The sequence below is a fragment of the Paramormyrops kingsleyae genome, chromosome 2 (genome assembly GCF_048594095.1).
Source record: "Paramormyrops kingsleyae isolate MSU_618 chromosome 2, PKINGS_0.4, whole genome shotgun sequence".
Classification (NCBI taxonomy): domain Eukaryota; kingdom Metazoa; phylum Chordata; class Actinopteri; order Osteoglossiformes; family Mormyridae; genus Paramormyrops; species Paramormyrops kingsleyae.
In genome coordinates this window covers 32,102,063-32,123,070 of record NC_132798.1, presented here as the reverse complement: position 1 = coordinate 32,123,070, position 21,008 = coordinate 32,102,063, and the positions used below count along the sequence as shown (strand labels likewise).

General features: G+C 48.4%; 1 protein-coding gene across 16 annotated transcripts in view; it reads left to right on the top strand.

The window, feature by feature from the left end:
- Nucleotides 1-17,084, top strand: part of arvcfb (ARVCF delta catenin family member b) — a 113,638-nt gene extending 96,554 nt beyond the window's left edge. For 7 of the 16 annotated variants that reach the window (XM_072708982.1, XM_072708983.1, XM_072708985.1 and 4 more), the window contains 11 exons: nt 1,135-1,152; nt 1,574-1,645; nt 7,490-7,617; nt 8,193-8,343; nt 8,456-8,648; nt 9,027-9,138; nt 9,220-9,307; nt 10,006-10,059; nt 11,122-11,213; nt 12,294-12,406; nt 13,924-17,084. In XM_072708982.1, coding sequence (XP_072565083.1) covers nt 1,135-1,152; nt 1,574-1,645; nt 7,490-7,617; nt 8,193-8,343; nt 8,456-8,648; nt 9,027-9,138; nt 9,220-9,307; nt 10,006-10,059; nt 11,122-11,213; nt 12,294-12,395 — 1,010 coding nt within the window. In that variant the 3' untranslated portion in view covers nt 12,396-12,406; nt 13,924-17,084. Of the gene's footprint in view, nt 1-1,134; nt 1,153-1,573; nt 1,646-7,489; nt 7,618-8,192; nt 8,344-8,455; nt 8,649-9,026; nt 9,139-9,219; nt 9,308-10,005; nt 10,060-11,121; nt 11,214-11,329; nt 11,376-12,293; nt 12,407-13,923 lie in introns of all 16 variants that reach the window. The other 9 variants (XM_023812335.2, XM_023812326.2, XM_023812327.2 and 6 more) reach the window with 7 other exon arrangements.
- Nucleotides 17,085-21,008: the final 3,924 nt, after the last annotated feature.

Here is a 21,008-nt window from a genome sequence, read left to right as displayed (position 1 = left end):
CATACACACATGCAGACACTCACACACACACATGCAGACACGCATACGCATACACACACATGCAGACACGCATACACACATGCAGACACTCACACACACACATGCAGACACTCACACACACACATGCAGACACGCATACACACATGCAGACACGCACACACACATGCAGACACGCATACACACATGCAGACACGCATACACACATGCAGACACTCACACACACACACATGCTGAATGCTCCATTACACCTTCCTAAAGCATCAGCTGCCGACAGAAAGGCATCAATACCTGCTCTAGGACAAAAGAGTGTGATGTGTGTGGCATGGTGGTAATTACCTTGTTATGGCTCGTCCATGTTTTATAACAATGTACAGAAACAGGATTGTGTCATGGCATCCAGATCTTCCTGCCACAGCCCGGTTATCCTGGGAGGAGAGTCTGAGAGATGGCATATGGACAGTAGGGAGCATTGTAGTTAAGGATACGGACTAAGAAGGTTCCCAGTTTAATTCAGATAAAGTACTGCATTTGTATGCTTGAACAAATATGTTTATTAATTTGCCTGGCTCATTAACTAATAAAAATTTTAAATCACTTATAATAATTACTAAGAATTAATTGTAACAGAAATCGTACTTATTTAAGCATTAGAATGGCCTTTTTTTCTCTGCTTATGAAATTGAATATTGCCTGACTAATCAGTTTCAGTGATTTTATTAATGAAACCCAAGAGTATGGCCTGTAAGCCGAGGTTTTAGCTTCAGATGAATTCCTGTGATCTACAGCAGTTGGTAAACTCACATGCTATGTGCTGTAGATTGATTTTGCTCTTGGAAATCCTGTAAAATTGCAGTAGATCACTGATCTCCTGCCCCCTGGCTGTCAGGAATCCATCGTCTCTGTGCGGTTGTGTGTTAGCAGACTTCATCACCTCCTCTGACACTGCACTCGTGTTACACTCCTTTTATCAACAGCCTTTTGTTTAGTGCCGAACCACACGGCAATAAATCTGCCCCCCAGAAGACCATACCTTTTATCGTTGCTTTTCTCTTCCCCCCCACCCCCCCACCCCCCGTCCCGCTCCCGCCCTGCTTGCGTTTTCATGCTCGCTGCTGCTACCTCCGCTAACTGTAGAGGAGTGGTTTAACCAAGGTGAGTGAGTTCCCTCTTACCTCACTTGCATCACACTTGCATCGCCTGTTTGTCTTTCCTAGAGCCCCCCTAGCTGTAATGTCCTCTGTTGACCATACTGCTACAGAAAGCAGGGCTCTTTGAAAAGACCCCAAGGTGGGACCTTGTGCTTCACCCCCAGCTGTTGCGGATAACCCCCCCCCCCCCACCGCCCGATTGGTTGACCCAGCCTCACCCCTACTCTCCCCATCAGCTGTACAAGGCTGAACCTCAGTCTGTTGCCATTCCCCCAATCCTCTACATTCCATCTAACACTTGCCTACATCTCCCAAATAAACCGTCACCTTCCGGAAAACGCCGCCAGCACCCTTGGGTCTGACGGGGCGGCCCGTTTGCCAGAAGGCGACACCTAACCCTGCTCTCCCCCTCCCACCCGAACCAGGCAGGAAAAATGGAGAGAGTGAGAAAAGCTACGACACACTGGACCTGCCCAAGCGGACGGAACCCACCAAAGGTATGAGCGTGACTGATGCATGAGGGATCCATGAGGCATTCTGTCCAGCCCAGAAAAATCAGTGCCCAAGCCACTCTGCCTTATTATGCCAAACACAGGCAAGTCCATGGCCCCCCATAGGCCAAGAGGGGCATCTCCTTTTATGAGGAGACAGGAGACTGACATGTTTTCAGGGTAATGAGAGCTTCTTCTCGGGAATGTTACAGGAATGGCTTAACAATTCGAATTTAATACCACTAGCAGGGGTCTTCATAGTGTTCTTCAGTTAGCAGGAGGCACCCGTCAGTTAGCAGGAACTTCCGTGCCGCCCTTCAGTTAGCAGGAGCCACCCTTCAGTTAGCAGGAACTTCCGCACCGCCCTTCAGTTAGCAGGAGCCACCCTTCAGTTAGCAGGAACTTCCGCACCACCCGTCAGTTAGCAGGAGCATCCATATTGTCCATTAGTTTGCAGTTTCCTCTATTTGGTTGAAAAAAATCTGTTTTTTGTGAGGGGATGGGGAAATAAAATGTTAGCTGCTTTTTTGTCCCTGAACTTGTTGAATGGAGAACTGGAGTCAGCACTATGAAGATTATGGGTATTTTGTCTTTATTTGTTGTGAGATGGTGACGGGTCACAGTCGCTGTTTGTGCTGTGGTTAGCTCTCTCTGAATCACTGTGGGATGCTTGTTTTCTAACCACTCCAGATCCAGATGCCAGTGAGAGCCCCAGACCATGAAGGTTTTTGCTGTGCTGAACCCAGGTTAATGGTCCCAGCATTTTATTGTTGTTAGGCTGCTTCCCAAGGACCAGGAACCCTGGTCACTTTTGAAAAAACAGCCTGCCTTCCAATATAGCTAGTGCAGGTGATGGTGGAGTGCCCCCTAATGGAACAGTGGCAAACTACTGTTTCACCTACATAGTAGTAAAGACGACTGTACTGAGAATGATTGCTGCACCACATAATAGACAGTTCCTACTGAAACAAATTAAGTTAAGAAGAGGTTTCACAGCATGCTGGAAGATTGTGTTAAGGAAGGGTATTTATAACTCGGGGAATATATACTGAGAGGAGTGAGATATGAAAACACAAAGATACAAAGAGTGATCATTTTAAGGGTCTATGAAGGAACTGGCTGATTCCACAGTCACTCAGTTATGTGTCACAGGAAATGCATCAGAGGTGGGATAGCTCATGAATTCCCTCCGTTCTGATTTCATGGTTTCATCTTCCTTTCTTCGAACAAGAAACAGGAGGATTCCAGAACCTGACGGGCCTTTGATTCACCCGGATTTCACTCCTGTGCCAGTCCCTTCAGGTGTTCTAATGTCCACTGACGTGCTGCAAAGCCTGAGCGTAACCGGGCGCTGATATGCATATGAGCTACTGAAGGCGAGCTTAGCGCCCCCTGCTGGATGTGGTGGTACACTGTGGTCGTCTTTGCCCAGGTCACAGATTTCCCAAACCCAGGACTTCCCCCAACAGGACCTTCTACTTTTCTGGCTGCTGGGGACACTGATAATCACCTCAATCTGACTTAAATCATTCAGTGACCCCCACAGGTGCTTTTGGAAGCCCTTCATGGTACAGAAGCTAAAGTCTACTCAGTTTCCTTTAGTAATAACCAGTGTGGCTCATCGCTTGTTCATTAAACAGCCTCTGTAATGCTGTATTATCCGGTTTGGTGTTTTTCAGACAACTCCTTCCGGAAGCCGGAGTGGGGGAGCGTCCTCACTTCCTGTAGCTGAGGCGTGCGTGTGTGTGTGTGTGTGTGTGTGTAGCTCCAGTCGATTCCTGCTTCGGAATCAGTAACACTGCAGAATTGATTCTCGATTCTTCGGTATGCGATGACCCCGCTGGCCGCGCCTCGGGCCACGAGAACGCCGATGCGGGTGGAAGTCAGAGATGTGGTGTGAATAGATGGCAGGCTGATTCTCACGGCCCAGATATCTCCATCCAGAACTCTCTGTTCCACGGTATGGGTTGCCAAACACCGTCTGTGTGCCAGGGTCCTTTGCTGGGCCTGACTAAAGTAAAGGTATTTACTGTTGGAGAGACCGGAATGCTGTTTGTGAGCAGGCATCCGTGCTTCCTGACTGTGGACTTTTCAGTTCCATTCCAGTTCCCTCCCCTGCTGTCAAAGCTAACACAGACCTGCCGGTAGTCCCTGTCTCTGCTGCTGTCCCTGTCGTTGCACTGTGACAGTCGGCTGCCTCAGCCAGCCCTCCTAAATTTTCAGTGTCTCATTAGAATTAGATTTTTTAGAATTTGGTGATCATTGGTCATTGTTGACACACCACAGCACACTGTGCACAACAACGAAACGTGTCCTCTGCATTTAACCCATATGTGACATCGTGACATAGCAGGGGGCAGCTAATTCAGCGCCCGGGGAGCAGTGCGTGGGGGCGGTACCTTGCTCAGGGTACCTCAGTGGTGCCTTTCTGGTCGGGGATTTGAACCAGCAATGTTTCAATTATAAGTGCGCTTCCCTGACCATTAAGCCACCACTGCCCAATTCAATTTAGTTCCAGCGATGTTGCTAAATCGTGTCTGGAAATTCTGAAATGACTTTTGCTGAATAGCTGGTGGTGGAGTGAGATAAATACCACCAAACTGAAAGGAGCCTGGGGGCTCTGTGGTGATTTTGGGACTGATTTACCCCCGCAGCTGCCCCCACCCCCAGCAGGATACAGGATGATTACAGTGTACCATTAAAACTGAACGGAGCCCACACTAAGATTTACTTTTCACTTTGCTTTTGTTCATTACCTTGTTTTGGTTTGTTTTTGTCTCTGTGATACTGAATCTCGAGATGGACAAATTGGAGGGGTATTTAGCTTGGGCTATATGCTGCCCCAGAAACCCACAGGAATCCTTTGCTTTTGGGTTTCTAATACAGGGACCTCGAACCCCCTTTGCTGTGAACACTGTAGCATTGAAGTTATTGGATATCTTTGTTGGGTTTGTAGTGTTTCCCGGATTAGGTGGTTGCACTCTCTCGCGTCAGATCATTTGCGGTTGTGTTGTGTTCACACAGCCTTGTGGAGGTCAGGAACAGTCCACATTTTTACCTGGAGCTGGGAAAGAGGAAAACTATGGACTGTCTGTGGGTCCCCAAGGACCGGATTGGGAAACGGTGCCCTAAACGAGCCCACTGCTGCCCATCACACTAATACACCCTCACAGTCACCCTGACAGCCGTGACTGTTCCTGCATTCCCACTGTACAGAAATGGCTTTGAAACACAGCCCAGGATTCCCAGAAGCCCTTTCTGCTTCCCGCACTGGTAGGCCCGGTAACAGGCAGCGGCCCGCTGAAGCTGGGAGGGGACGTGTCAGGTGCGGCCACACTGCAACTGAAATGGAAAGTCGCTCGTCCCGTTTATCAAACCTGTCGCTCGGCCCCCAGTTTCCATGCCAATTCTCCCCAGCATTGGCCGAGAGCATTCCTATCTGGAAGCATGGAGAGAGATGGCAAGAGTTAGGAGGGAGACGGAATCTAAGCCGACCTGAGACAGATTTCACGACGTATTTTTATGTTAAACGTTGTGACCACTTCAGACTAACCGATGGAGAGAGGATTCGGAGTGTGCGCATCCATGTGTGTGTATTTCAGTGCTCGCGTTTGATAAGATTCTAGAACCATCATTGGTAATTTGGACTCTTAAGGCGAAATCGCACTGGAAAAATAATGAGGCTGTCTAAGAGAGGAGCCATAAAACACCAGAGCGCCACCTTGTGTGTGACTGCAGTCATAATAAAAATTAAGTAAATAAACTAATGCTGTTTGTGCACTTGCTTTCTGCTGCTCATTGGGCTGCTTATCTCATTGCTAATGGACATATTTGTTGGTTTTAGGGAGATGTAGTCTCCATGGCAACAGAACCAGCTGGCACTTGTGTGCTGTTAGACTCACTGCATGATGCGTCTTTTCTCCTCTTTCCTGCCCCCCCACCCACCCATCAGCCTCCTTCTTCTCTCTTGTTTTCCCCATTTGAATACAGTGGGGGGAGTTCAGCTCCCCGGGATGTCACTTCTCCTCTGCAAACATCAATAAAACCTCCTCAGACCCCAGGACCCCTTGACTGCTCTCTCTAGCCTCGTCTGCTTCTCTGGGGCCTCCGGCTGAGTGGGAAATTGGGGCAGCCTTCATGCCCGCCATCCCAGCAGTGCAATGCGATGATGTAACCTCACTGCGAGCGTGGGGGTCCGCTCCCGCATCTTGCTCTACGTTCTGCCGGGATCCACGACTTCTTTCTGTAGATGTGTTATCATCGAATCAGGAATGTGGTCACCCCGCAGTCAGACCTTCAGGAGATCCCTGGAACCGAGCGGCTCTTTTCTGGAGATGGACGCTGAGGCTGATCCAGCCTTGGTGCTAGTTTGCTGGTGGAAACCCTACAAGGACACCATTTCTCCCATTAAATTTACCTCATTGAAACTGCACAGGAAAAGCCAATCGGCTCGTTTGATTGGCTCAGACGGGGGCATATTAGTATCAGTTCCCTTCAGACGCCACTGCAGCTAATTCTGTCATATCCCCCGGAGTGTGAAAAGAACTCGCATATGACAGCAGTAATAACAGGCGTAAGGAAAAGATGTAATTTAATCTCTCGCAGATCCAGCCCAGGATGCTGGGAGGTTAAATATGTACATAGATTATATCTGTGATATTTATGACATGACCTTTAAAACCAATTTGAAACGACAATGTTGATTTAGTTTGGGCCTGACGGAAGGGGTCTCTGTGCCGCCCACTCTCTTTGTTCATGGGATATTCTGGCCTGGCAACATGTTATTTTTTCCCCCACTGGTAGCTTTTTGTTACTGGTATTGGCTGTTTTTGTCACCTGTGGGCATGATGGACGCATGTATCAGCCAATCATCAGTTGGTTTCGGCTGACAGTCCTGTTTCTTATTGGCCAATGCAGGAGTAGCACTGAATTATCACTGCTTTTCTCATTAGTAGGTCTGTGTCTCTTCACAGGAGCGTCACAGATGTTATGAATGGATGCATGAGGTCTGGGTGCAATGGGTGCAGAGCTGGCATAAATGGAAACAAAGAATAAGTATTCCTTCCCAGTCTGCTGGCTACTGTTTATCAACTGGGAAAGGCCGGCTCTGTCCTGCCCCAGAACCTCACCTCTGTCTAAAGCAGTGAACTCTGGGATATCGAAACCCCAAGTGGGCAAAGCGTTCACATTGAAACATGTTTGAAAAAGAAGTCTGACTAAAGCTTCCTCATCCTCGCAGCTAAAGGTTTCTGGGGCAGCTGAGTGACCTTGATGGGACCCCTGCAGCGCGTCTCGCTTGGCTTGTGATCTGACGAGGCTGTTCTTACACCTTTACAGTGAACTTTCTTGTACTTTATCTGTGTGGAAGAGCACTTCAACACTATGGTTATCCCCCTGAGTCTCCTGACTGTACTAAGGCAGTGTCAGCTGAATACAGAGCTGAGATTCTCCTGTGAAATAGCGCCCCCTGATGGACATCAGGCCAGTGGATGGAGATTGGCGTGCTGAGTATCACTGATTTTTTGTTTTGCTTTCTTATGCCTAATTATGAAGAACCACAGAACTGAACGGAGCGAGGGATAAGGAGGCAGATTTCCCCGGTTCATCTTTTATATGAATTATCCATGACTTGGGCTGGGCTGGACCGGATGGGACTCTGTAATCCCTTACAAAGTGTGGGGCCATTTTTAAAAGCTGTAACCGTGTTTGAATGTGGAGGTCCGGCCGTCAAATGTTTAATGACTGAATTCACTATTTCTCCAATATTCAGTCTGGCTGTAGCCCTGCCTTGTCCAGTGAGCTATGGGAGATCCGGTATCTCACCCCCTTGTCCCTGCCCCCTCCCGACAGGCTTTGAGCTACTGTACCAGCCCGAGGTGGTCAGGCTCTACCTGTCCCTGCTCACCGAGAGCCAGAACTATAACACCTTGGAGGCTGCAGCCGGGGCTTTGCAGAACCTGAGCGCGGGCCAGTGGACTGTGAGTGGGTCTGGGCGGCGGGGGGGGGGGGGGGCTTGACACCTTGGTGGTGCTGTTAGAGCTCGCCTTTGTGGGCTTGGAGGGGGGGGGGGGCGGCTTCGCCATCTTAACCATTGGCTCGCCGACACATTGTATAAGTAGAGATCATTCAGTCCTGTCTTTCTGTGCTTTAATGGGACATTTTGCCAATATCTTTTCATCTTCATGGAGTCACAGGGATTACTTGCTTGGCAACTCACCGCTGCCACTCAGTGGCAGTCTTCTGGCATTGCGTTGGTTTTAATTGTGTCTCTGGAGGCTTGCTAATGTGCTGCTGAGAGCTCTTTCATATCAAAGCCAAGTGTTTCAGATTAATCCGTTTATGTGTAATTGAGACAACTTGTTATTTACAACAAACCAAAGCCAAGTAATTCTTGGACAGCTCGGTTTGTACGTATTACAAGGGAAAATGCACTGTTTGCTAACACACACGTTTTTTTTTTTTCTGTGAGCCGACAGCGTACAATATCACACTGTGAATCACTCACGCCGATCCAGCCCTCCTCACTGAAAACCGTCTCTCTGGTGCCCCCTAGTGGTCCAACTACATCCGAGCCACGGTGCGCAAGGAGAAGGGCTTGCCCATCCTGGTGGAATTGCTTCGCTCGGACTCAGACAAGGTGGTGCGGGCGGTGGCCATCGCTCTGAGGAACCTGTCCATGGACCGCCGCAATAAAGACCTGATAGGTAACAGCTGGATGATGCGTGGATGATTGGGTCAGATGAAGGGGATACTTCAGAAATATGGAGTGCAGTGTGCAGTGAAGCTCAGAACCTGTCACACATGCGCCCCCCACAGGCAGCTACGCCATGAGAGACCTGGTCAGCAACCTACCCAGCGGGCAGCAGCGGCCAGCCAAGAACCTGGAGGAGGACACAGTGGTGGCCGTCCTCAACACCATCCACGAGATCGTGACGGACAGCTCGGAGAACGCCCGCTCCCTCATCCAGGCTCAGGCCATTGAGAAGCTGGTGGCCATCAACCGGACCAGGTGTGTGAGGCAGGTCTCTCCAGGAAGCTCCCTGTACCAGACCTTCTCTTCTGCTATCATGTCATGGTCCTTATATCAAGGATCCCAGGCTGATGACGAACTTTAGACAATCTTTTATTCTCCTATTCCAGATAGATTTGTAAAATTTACTTTTGGTTTTCCCATTTAGATTTAGCAGTTTTTCTACAGATTTCTTTCACTAAAAGTCCACTTTGAAGGGAATAAATTCTTTGAAAGGGTTTTGGACGTCGCAGGGGTGAGTCCCATCAAGACACCAGCCCTGGACTCCACTGAGAGGATCTCACTGAGTTCTGTTCCACTGATTCCCTACAGCCTGTTTGCTTCTTTGTCCCCCCAACATCCCCCCCCCCCCCACAGCCAGTCCCAGAGGGAAACCAAGGCAGCATCCTATGTCCTGCAGGCCGTGTGGAGCCACAAAGAGCTGAGGAACAGCCTTGCTAAGGACGGCTGGAACAAGACGCATTTCCAGGTATGCCACCCCAAAGAGCTCCGCCCTCCCCGGTCTAACCCCGCCCCATGGTAATAGAGTGTCCCCTACCTTGTCCTGCAGCCCACTGCCACTAGCCAGGCCAAGGGGACCAGGAGTAACAAGCCAGCCTATGATGACACCACCCTCCCCTTGATGGAGAAGAATCAAGGTCAGTCACCAGCTTTGAGCTTCTGAGGAGTCCGGCGTGTGACGCAGTGTGTGATGTCACAGCTGGGGGTTGCCCTGCTTAGGGGAGGAGCCTGACATGGGGAAGCCTGGGAAGTATTCAAATGTATTGTCTTTGCTGGCTAAAGATGGCGGTACCCTGGTGTGCTTCCTGCTGCTTGACCCCATTCCCTGCCTGCGGTGTGCGTGCAGTTTGTCTCCCATCAGCTGTCGTGTCCTGGTCTGAGCAAATCCTCTGCCCTGGCTGTGGGCAGCAGCTTGGATGCCTATAGATCACCGTTTCCCAGTCTGGTCCCTCTCAAACAGTACACAAGGGAGCTGGGAGGGAGCAAAAACATGGACCGAGGACCGGACTGGGAAACACTGCTGTAGACAATGAGTGTCAGGTGTTTCCACACATTCATGTCCGAATCACTAGGCTGTGTGAGAGAGCTACCCGCCCACAATCAAACACATCTCATTGACAGAGAGGTCCCGCCCCCTCGCCAGCGCCACGCGTCTCATTCCGCTTCCTGTTTCCCACGCCTGCCTGCCGCGTCATTTCCCCATGCCTATCATTCCCTCCGCCTGCTATGCTGTGATTCACATAGAACTAAGGATGGAGGTACTGAACTGCGTCTCAGTGTCCAGCAGCGCAGCTGTTGTGATAATGTGAAAATGGTGTGTATACATACCTTACAGGCAACAAGAAATCAATCAGTGGTGACATGATACCTATGGACGAGCTCGATCCAGGTAAGGAGTCGGTTCGTGCCGTCCCTACTCACCGTGACCTCCATTCATTCCGCTCCACGAGCCAGGACGTCGGAGAGCGACTGGCAGAGTGTCTCATTCATCTGAAAACATTTTCCGTTCTGCTACGAGCTTAAGACCACGGTTTTCTTGGTGGTTTCGGGGAATGACGATAAACAGGAAGTGATTTGTGCATGCATACGCTCTCATATAGAGCCCCCTGCTGGCTGACCAAACGAGCCCTCTGTTAACGAGATGTGTGTCCGGGTGTGGCTTTCAAGCAGCAAGTGCTTAAGAGGAACATGAGTTGAAGATTGCCATATGTAGGCTATAGCATAATGTTTTGTATCGTAACATCCATCTGTGACTCTACGGAGAAGCCGGCTTGGTGGACGTTCTGAAGCTGCAATGGAGGCTTTGAAGGTGCAGGCTGTGGTTTAACTCCAGGAGTCCCCCCCTCTAAGGCAGAGAGGACAGCTGGACGCTGGATAGTGCGCTGAACAGGCCTAGTGTTCAGTAGGGTCTCAGCTGCAGGGAGCCCCAACAGACCTTCCAATGAAGGAAACAGACCAGTGTACGGTGCAGACCTGCCAGTGAGGGGTACAGACCTGCCAAAGACGTCCTTATTGTTTTGAAGCACCAGAGACCTTCCAAACGAACGTGCGCCAGAGAAGGTTGTGAAGGCTAATACTGGTGTTAGAAGTGTGTTTATCGGTCTGGTTGATGCAGGTTTGTGAAAATGATCTCACTGAGTGATCTGCAGTTGGGGCCCCAGTTTCTGGTTAGCTCATCGCAAATCTGTTTCTCTGCCACGTTTTACCATTTCGAGCACTAAAACTTGGTCATGAAGAGCGCTGGTCCCCAGGAACCTCTCACATCACCTTCAGAATCTACAGAATCAATTATAACATTGAGATTCCGTAACTGTAGGCAGCTCGGGTGGTGAGATTAGGGGTGATGTTCTTTCAACAAGACTTTTCAGTTTTCAGTTCATTGCACACATCTAGGTTGAGTTATTCAAGAAGAGGAGCTGCAGTCCAAAACCCTCGTATCTTGTCTACACAGATGGATATTCCACCATCGATCAGAAGGACAAGGACTGCAAGTACAAGAGCGGGGATGTGTCGAGTGACCTGGCAGAACGGGAACCGCTGAAGGTACCTTATAGCTTGCGGGAGTCTCTGAGAAGCTGCCCAGAATGTGCTGGACAGGGTGATTAACGGTGGCTTACCTGCGATATGGCTCTGAGTCATTATTCACGTTCTCTCCACAGTGAGCCGCTGTAAGATGGACAGACCTGGGCGCCTTGATTAATTCTTGTAAGCGGCCCATTTCTGCCGTCTTCTCATTCTGGTGACACGCCACTAATGCGGTCCAATTCCGCTCTACTTATGTGGTGCTCTGCTTATTCACAGTAGCAGCTGTAAGATTTAGAAGTCATTAACCACTCGCTCCACTATCTTCTCAAGCAGCTCGTGTAAACGACTTTCTGTCCCTAAGACAGAACTGAGCTGCAGTATCTGGTGTGTTTGGATCAACTGTTACCATCAGTGTTGCGGGAAAGGATGGTCCTTCGTGGAGCCAGTGTCGGAATTTGGGTCTAGATGTGCTAATTAAGGGTGGAGAATGAATTGAAAGCATTCTTAACAGGTTCTGCAGATGAATGGCAATAACCCAGCTGTGCAGGGAAGTGTCTCGTTTGCTGGTGTGTTGCCCCCTGTTCCACATTTATCTTGTAAATGAAACGGTCACATCTTGGCAGATGGCTGGATCTACTATGTGCTATCTAGCTTCAGGCTATTTTAATTCTGACAGAAATATAGAAGATTTGTTTAGAAGAAAACCAAGAATTGAAGCTGAACGTGAAAGCAAAGCCTTACCAGAAGTTTCCATGTAATGCGTTGACTTGGAATTGTTTTATCAACAGCTTGCTTGTCAATGGCCAGATTAGCAGAAATTTACAGAGATAAAGATCATTTTACCCAGCAATGCCTTGTTTCCCCTGGGTCACCAGCCAGTGCAGTGCCTTGCCTCACCTTGGGGAGGCGCTGTCCCCAGCACGCTCTGCTGTCTGAAATGTTCCGTTGCCTTGGTTTTGCATGTCTCGGCTCTGTTTTGCTATCCTGCCCAGAAGCTTTCCTCGTGTGAGTGTGAAGACTAACACTGGCTCACACGCCTCCGTATGGGTCACCTTTTTAACTCTCGTTTTGCTGTTAACCCTTCTCCCGTCACTGCAGAATGACACAAATAGGAAACAGTTTGTCAGGACTAACAGACCAGCGGTGAATCTGGTGGACACTTGTGATGTTAAACCTCAGCCTGTAGACTCCTGGGTCTAAATGCATGCATGGTAGGTCCCTCCTCTGCTTTTCTTAGTTCTGTTTTATCCAGAGATTGTTCCTTTTAACCAGACCTTGCACCCCCCCACCCTCCCCCATCCCTCACTTTTCTGTCTTTGCTGTACTTGTCCCAGAGCAGCTACCTCATGCTGTCTCTGCAGAGAAGGCAGCAGTGACCCTTTAGTCAGGCCGTCCGAACCGAACAGGGGGGACGTGCACTACAAGGGATCTGCAGCCTTCCTGCTCAACCTCACTGCTGGGACAAACCCTTAGGGTTTTCCTGTAGTCTTTCTGTTTGTTCAGAAAGAGCAGCTCCTCCAAGCAGCGCCTCAGTATACCCCCTCAGAGCACCCCCTCCAGGAGCCCCTCAGCATACCCCCTCAGAGCACCCCCTCCAGGAGCCCCTCAGCATACCCCCTCAGAGCACCCCTCCAGGAGCCCCTCAGCATACCCCCTCAGAGCACCCCATCCAGGAGCCCCTCAGCATACCCCCTCAGAGCACCCCTCCAGGAGCCCCTCAGCATACCCCCTCAGAGCACCCCATCCAGGAGCCCCTCAGCATACCCCCTCAGAGCACCCCTTCCAAGAAACTCCTCAGAATTACCTCCTCAGAGCACCCCTTCCAAGGAACTCCTTAGTATACTCCCATAGTACCCCCCTTCAAACATCCCGACAGCATACCCCCTCAGTGTTCCCCCAGGGAATGGGTGGCACCATGCTTAGTGCTGCACCCTGTTACATGTGTGCATTTGAAAGATAGACAATCATCAGAGGAATGGTGTCTGCTTGTGCAAGGGCTTACACCCCTTTGCCACTCTTACCAACCTTTACCAATCCTGCCCCATCCCCCTTTTGGATGTTCATAGCATCGTTCTTACACATTGACACTGCATACATTGGGTGCTTTTCCACTGCACCAAGGACCATCTGATTATAAGCCTCAAATATAGATGACTTGCGGTATAGGAATTGCATGTGAATAACGTGCGATTTTGGTATTAATATTGTACATCGTACAGCCCTAAAACATACTACAGTAATTCAGTACAAAATACCCCGCCACGCATTGTGATGTCATTTGGCGCCGGTCCCAGTTTTTACGCCAGTGGAAAACCAACACCTTTAGTACTGTTCTTTTGGTACTTTCTCGAAGTACCAAAAGTACGGTACCTGGTGTGGTGGAAAAGAGTGATAAAATGTGGTAAAATACAGATCAGCGGAATTCTATTTTGATTCATGATCTGATCATCGTTCCATCGCACCAGGAAAGTTCTACCAAAACGGAGACCAACTTGGGTACTCTAGTCACCTGTCGCCCCCTCTGCTGAATCACCTCCTGCTCATTTGTCACTGGTTCTGCAATATTTCAGTGCTTTGTGAGAATAGTGGAATTTGCCAGCATGTACAAAGATGACGTGGTACTGTTTTCGACAATAATTATTAAACTGTGTCATGCTTACATGTCTAAACATGTTGTATGTATGCAATTAATAAATTGCATTGGCCTGATCCCCCCCTTTTGTTTTAGGCTTAAAATCAAAACAGCGCAACATGTCAGCGAGAAGAGGATGGTCATATATCACTGCCATCACACACGGAGAAGCAGATTTTATACATGTACACACACGAAGACTCAGCCACCCTGCAGCCGACGTCTCCAGCTTCTCAGCATAACGTGGCTATTTAAATGGAGGCCGGGAATGCAGAGCCTCTCCTTCTCTTTACATCTGCATCCCTCTGGAAGCGCCGGGGCGATCTCGACGGGTTCAGCGTGGCCGGGGTTTGGTGCATGCTGGGAGAAACGGACATGTGACCGAAGGAGATGGGGAGAGGAGCAGAAACGCCAAGACGGAACACTGCTGCTGCTGCTCTGTCCATTTTTTTCAGCGTTTTTCCTGTTTGGAGGGCACTGAGCTCAGCTCATCGCTTCTTTTCGGTTTATTAAGATCCTTTCCCAAGGCTTTTTCTGCTTGTTTAGAGACCTGAAGGGTTGCAGAGTGAGGTGAGAGACGTCTAAGTGAGACTATGGATGGAAAGCAGATGGGCTGCTGGGAGGCACGGCAGTGAAGTTCACACTGCGCGGCTTCATTAACGTGCCTCTCAGAACACTTTATTACTCATTAGTTGCTGAAACATGCCTCTTTCTTGTGTAAAAATCAAGGGTCTGATACACTTGGCAAATCGGTTTGGTGGTATTTCGGGTGTCCAAAGGGTGGATGGAGGGATCTGGTGGTGTTTACGTATGTCCAGAAGGTGAATAGAGAATCTGGTGGTGTTTATGGTTGTCCAGTGGGTGTATGGAGTATTTGATGAAGTTTAAGGGTGTCCAAAGGTCGGATGGAGGATCTGGTGGTGCTTAAGGGCGTCATAAATGTGGATGGAGGATTTGGTGGTGCTTAAGGGCGTCATAAATGTGGATGGAGGATCTGGTGGTGCTTAAGGGCGTCATAAATGTGGATGGAGGATGTGGTGGTGCTTAAGGGCATCATAAATGTGGATGGAGGATCTGGTGGTGCTTAATGGTGTTCTAAGGATGTATGGAGGATCTGATGTTTAAGGTTGTCCAAAGTTTGGATGGTGGATATGGTGTTGTTTATGGTTGTCCGAAGGCTGGGTGGAGGATCTGGTGGTGCTTATGGGTATTCTAAATGTAGATCTCTGACGTGGTGAGGCGTTTGAATGTAAATGTTGTTCCTGCATCTTCAGACTGAGGAAGATGTGGAATGAAAGGTTTCCTCATGTTTTAGGTCTGCTAGGGACGGGTGAATCCGCTGGACGCACTGAGCGCGGTCGGAGAACCCGGTTCACTGCCCTCTGTTTTCAGGAAGGTAACTGGTGAGCAATCCATTGGCGATTTAGGGTAACAGAAGTGGAGAGGAACAGAAGTTTGCTGGGAGCTCTTTCCTTTCAAAGCAGTTTATATTTTTCTTGGTTTCATAAATGTATATTAGGGTTAAAATAATAAGCAAATACTGACCTTTATCTATCGTTAGCCATGTAGCCAAGCAAAGCGATGGACCGGAAGCCCAGACTCTGCATTTGGGGTTTGGTTGTTTTTTTTTTTGTAAAAAGTAATAACTGCTAACCTAACAGTGTGAAAACCAGTAGTAATGCTGATTACCAAGTTACGTTTTTGTATCGTCAAGAGCAAAAGACTTATCTGCCACTTTGTAGAAGCGGAAAAAAAAAAGAAGTCATTTTCTATTGCAGAGCTGGTTGCCAAACACTATCAGGGATGGCTGGGGGGGGGGGATGGGTCGCCAAACACGGGCACGGAGAATCAGTGGGATGCGGGAGACTGGCATGGAGACATACAGGCAGCTGTGTGAAGCCCATACAGGCACTGATGCAGTTCAGTCCATTTTTGTAACACATCTTTTCATGTCCTTCGAAACAAGCATGAAAAAATTGTGGATGTTTATGTTCTGTGTGCCAGTTTTTTTTTTCATCATGGTGTAAACTTCACAGCTGGCTGGGAGGGAACTTGGAAACTTTCACTGCTAACGTCAAGGCAATACTAGCATCAGTTAGTGTCAGTCTGAAAGCTACTAATTCTCCTTTCATGAGCTGAACGGTAGGCAGGGAACCATGGGAGCGAGGATCCTGCCATCCGTCAGACCTCCTCCACAGGTGACTGGCATGCTCCTGTTATACAGTGTGATTTCCTTTATTGTGTCACTTTCTAAAACACTGCAGTATTTATAAATACACATGTATTGGAAGGAAAATCCTAATTTGGACAATTAAAAGAAAATTGTCCTGTTTTCTGTCTTCACTCCTGTGTGCATTTAGAGGGGATGTGTCCCTTACCGCGGTACACGACCACAGGACCTGGCTTCGTGCCTGTGTGCCTGTGTAAACATACACGGGAAATTAGCATGGCGGGGCCCAGCACCGCCGGGGGGATTCCCGACACGACACTAAGCGAGATCACCACTCCCTCAGGGGGTCGGCACAAACGATTTGCCCGCAGATACCGATGAAAAGGTCGAGGGGAAGCAACCACTGCTGAATGTGAGATGTTTGAAGTATCATGTGCCTTAAGATTTTCCATGGTAAGACTATAACAGTAACCATCAGTTTTTTAAGAGAAATAGCTTTTCTTCCATGTCTTTGATTTTTTTTCTCTTGTTCACTCACACTCACACCTTCCCCTGTGCCCACACACGCACACACACACAGACACACACACACACAGACACACACACACACACACACACACACGCACAGACACACACACACACACACACACACACGCACAGACACACACACACACGCACAGACACACACACACACACGCACAGACACACGCACAGACACACACACACATATTCACACTCCCTTCTTCCAGCCCCCGCTTTCTCCCCTTTTCTGTAACACCCCCCCTTCCCCTATACACACACACACATACACACACTGTTCTTGGTGTAATATAGACCACCCGTAGGGTTCTGCCTTGTAAAACCTTGTATTATAAACCATAAAAACGGGATATGAAACCGGATTGATTTCATAAAAGTTCACTGTTGAAATGCTCTCGTAGGGTGATGACGCGACACTGAGAATATATCCTAAATCCACTAATATCCTGGTGCAAGTGACACATTTGTCAAATAAAAAGGTGAAATAAAAGGTTTGTAGAGAATCAGTTTGGTGTGTTTCCAATAAACCATGCCTGGGGAAAAAATAGCCCTCTATTGTCATTTGTTATTAATGTAACAAAACTTAATGAAAACTCTTATTTCTGTTTTAAAATTTAATTTTACAGTGAGGGGCAAAGGTGGGTAATTCAGTTCCAGAGAGTAAAAGTCCAGACCAAGATTTTGTTTCAACCAACCAGTGAAGTACGCTGTGCCTGTGACTCTTTGTATTCAGTTGGTCAAAACAAAATCTTGGTCTGGATTTCAACACTCTGGACCTGACCCACCCACTATGTTGAGGGGTAGTGGCCATAATATTCAGCTGTCCCATTTCTGAGTGCTGATGAAGAATGCTGCCCTGGAGAGCTGTGTGAGATACACCCAGCTGCCCGCCAAACCCCCCCCACCCCCCATTGCGATCCTGCTATATCAACCAGCTGCACCTCCTATAGTCGTCCTTCACTATCTCACTCCTCCGATTCATGATGAATAGTCCGACCAATGGGTTCGCTCAGCAAAAGGAACCTCGCACATGTTATTTCAGCCATTTGCCCTTAACAGGGACAAATAAAACAAGTGATCGAAGAGTCAAACAGGGAAACACTATTTAAAGCCTTTACATGATAAATCACCAAAGTCGCATGAGTGAAATTACACAGAACAATTTAGAGGGGGAGTGGAATAACTGGATGCCTGCTCTTAAGCGCTGCCGCTGCCATCCATCTGTCCTCCGATCCCTTGATGTGGTGTCAGGCTACAGGCTATAGTTTCCTACCAAAAAAAGAAGTGTGATCCACTGAGAAGTTTGCAAATATGTATAAATATGTATAATCCATAGAGATGCAAGCCAATCCCAGCACATACAGGCTGGCCGCCCGTCTCATGTTGCCTTCTGCAAGACCGGCTTTGGGTACAAGCTTCCCCTGCGTCAGCATGGCTTTGCTGCAGGAGGAATCTCATCTCCGCAGTGCTTAAATTCCAGCCTCCAAGAGCGTGTCCTAAACTGCAGGATCCCCAAAGACCTTCAGAGGCATCATCACGGCTTAAGGGCTGTAAACAAGCAGCATTTCACTGATTTTTACAGGAAGGTATGAAGTGAAAGAAAAACCAGTATGAATCCTGCTGCAACAATTATTCACTGAAGTTGGAGGAGTGTAACATCTCCAGCTCCCCTAAGCCCTGCAGACCCTCAGAAACTGGGGAACCCGCGTTCTACCGTCCCCAAAGTGGACCGTATGCGATGGAACGCCTCCTTCAGCTGACTCTGGCCTGTCTGCTCTTCTCCAAAGGTACTGTGCCTTATAACCAAAGACCTTTGTCATCGGGGGGGGGGGCTGTGCATTGATTTGGAAATCAGCAGCATGTTATGGTCTATGAGAGCTTGCTTCATTGCAAGCATTGAGGGTCTTGATCGATGAAGATTAGGAAAATAAAACGGGAGTGTAACAGCAGCAGGACAAAGTTTCTTTGAATTTCATTAATTGCTTCATATAATTTCATGATTAAGAGTATTGCTGACATTATTATTGTCTTTCAGCTTGTCCACTTAGGTGCTATGATTGTGTCAGTGACAACCAAACATTATGCCAAGGGTATAAAATGTGCTTGTCTACAGTCTCTCGCTGTGGAAGTGCCATTTTTGCTAAAGGTAAGGCTGCAGTATAGAAGTAGCTGTGATGTGACAAGTGAAAACTGTATAAATGGCTTTAATTACTATATAAATGGTTTACAGGAATAGATATTAACTATGAACACTTGATATTTCCTACCGTGTTTTTACTATGTGAACTGAAATTTCTAGTTACCCATAGTTGCCTTGCAAGACTATGAAAACTGCTTTCACTTCTGTTCACAAGTGAACTGCCGAAGGTCAGCTGATGATAAACTGCTTCGTGCGCTGAATGGTACCTGAAGGGCAGAACCAGCATGTAGCTGGAGTTCGCCTGGTTGCCTCTGGTGTCGCAGCTTACAGGGCAGCACCGTAACAGCCCAACTCAATCAAAGCAACATAGAAAGAAGTGGCTTCATATGCACCAAAATGCATTCTGTACATCCTCTTCTTTCCAGGGGGAGGCACAGTTCCGAGAGTTACACACACAAAGGGCTGTGTGGAACCTGAACAGTGTTCCTCTGGTTCCGTGAGCTTCGGTTCTGAAAGGGTTCTGTACCACACCGAGTGCTGTGACAGTGACTTCTGCAATGATGGAACGCTCAATGGTAATTATGAGGGACTACACTTCCCACAACCACCATCTACCACTAGGTTGGGGTGTTCAGGGTGTGTCCTGATAGGACAGCACAGGTCCTGCTCTCAGGGTGGGGACAGCAGACAGAACCATGTGACACAGGGAGAGAACATAGGACCAGTCAGAAGTATCAAGCAGAAAAGTCACTGGGGAAGAGGAAGAGATAAAGGCAGACCACAGACACACTCCTCTTTGGTGCTCTTTGCTTCATTAGATTTAAATGTTTTATAATCATTTCACAATACTTTGGCTTATTACAGTACCTACTGACATTTCCCAGAATGGAAAGAAGTGTTTCAGCTGCGAAAAGAACAACTGCTCACATACCATTGACTGTCGAAGAAATGAAAATATTTGCTTTACTGCTACAGGTAAGAATACGTGTGAAAGTGATGCTTCGTGTTTGCCCAGTTTTTCTAAAAGACAATCTTGCACCATCAATTATGCAGAAATCATAGTAAATGAGCTTCAAATTAACCGGTAAAACTAGTTTCAGTGAAGCATTTATCCACTTGCACACATTAGCCAAGGCTTGGTATCCTTAGCTAAGCCACATAAAAGTAATTGACTTCAACAGTATATATATAACATGTAACATTATCGCATCTTTAACATACAGTACTGTTTGGGTTATAATGTATATTGCACCATATTCTGGAAGCATCTTGATATAGGACACCAACCATCCTGAACACAACTTCACAGGAACTAGAAGGTAACAGGAATATCACTTCATATCCAGCATTTTCTCCAAAGTTAATCTACACTCTAGGCAGGCCTACATTGCATTTTTAATCAGCCCCAGGGCAAATTAAATTCCTCTTTCTAATGACATTTTTTATTTCTCTTTTGCTGTAAGTTTGGATTAATTTGACAAAAAGGGAGAATTATAGGGGATGCGTATCTGAGAACCTCTGCCCAGTTGATGAGGACACCGTTCAGCTGAGCTCACTGCTCGGCGCCAGGGTGAAATGTTGCCATGGTGAGCTGTGCAATAGTGCCCGACGCACCGGGCAGCTTCGCCCCCCCACCCTGCTGGCGTTGCTGGCCTCCATCACCCTCCTCCGCTGAATCAGAACTGAACCCCTCTACTGCCACACCCAGCCAGTCCTCCTGTCTGTCATTTACTTAAATGAGAGTTTCCGTTCTTTAATGTTTAATAAAGTTGTTTTTTTAATCCAAACAAATCATGTTTTCAATTTGTCATTATGGGGTAATTGGGGCATGATGACTGATACCGCAAAAAGAATGAATTCATCCATCTTTGACCTGCTTATTATGGTCCCGCTCACAGAGGGTATCCCAGGGTGCCTCCCGCTCACAGAGGGTATCCCAGGGTGCCTCCCGCTCACAGAGGGTATCCCAGGGCGCGTCCCGCTCACAGAGGGTATCCCAGGGTGCCTCCCGCTCACAGAGGGTATCCCAGGGCGCGTCCCGCTCACAGAGGGTATCCCAGGGTGCCTCCCGCTCACAGAGGGTATCCTAGGGTGCCTCTCGCTTACAGAGGGTATCCCAGGGCGCCTCCCGCGCACAGAGGGTATCCCAGGGTGCCTCCCACTCTCAGAGGGTATCCCAGGGCGCCTCCCACTCTCAGAGGGTATCCCAGGGCGCCTCCCGCTCGCAGAGGGTATCCCAGGGCGCGTCCCGCGCACAGAGGGTATCCCAGGGCGCATCCCGCTCACAGAGGGTATCCCAGGGCACCTCTCGCTCACAGAGGGTATCCCAGG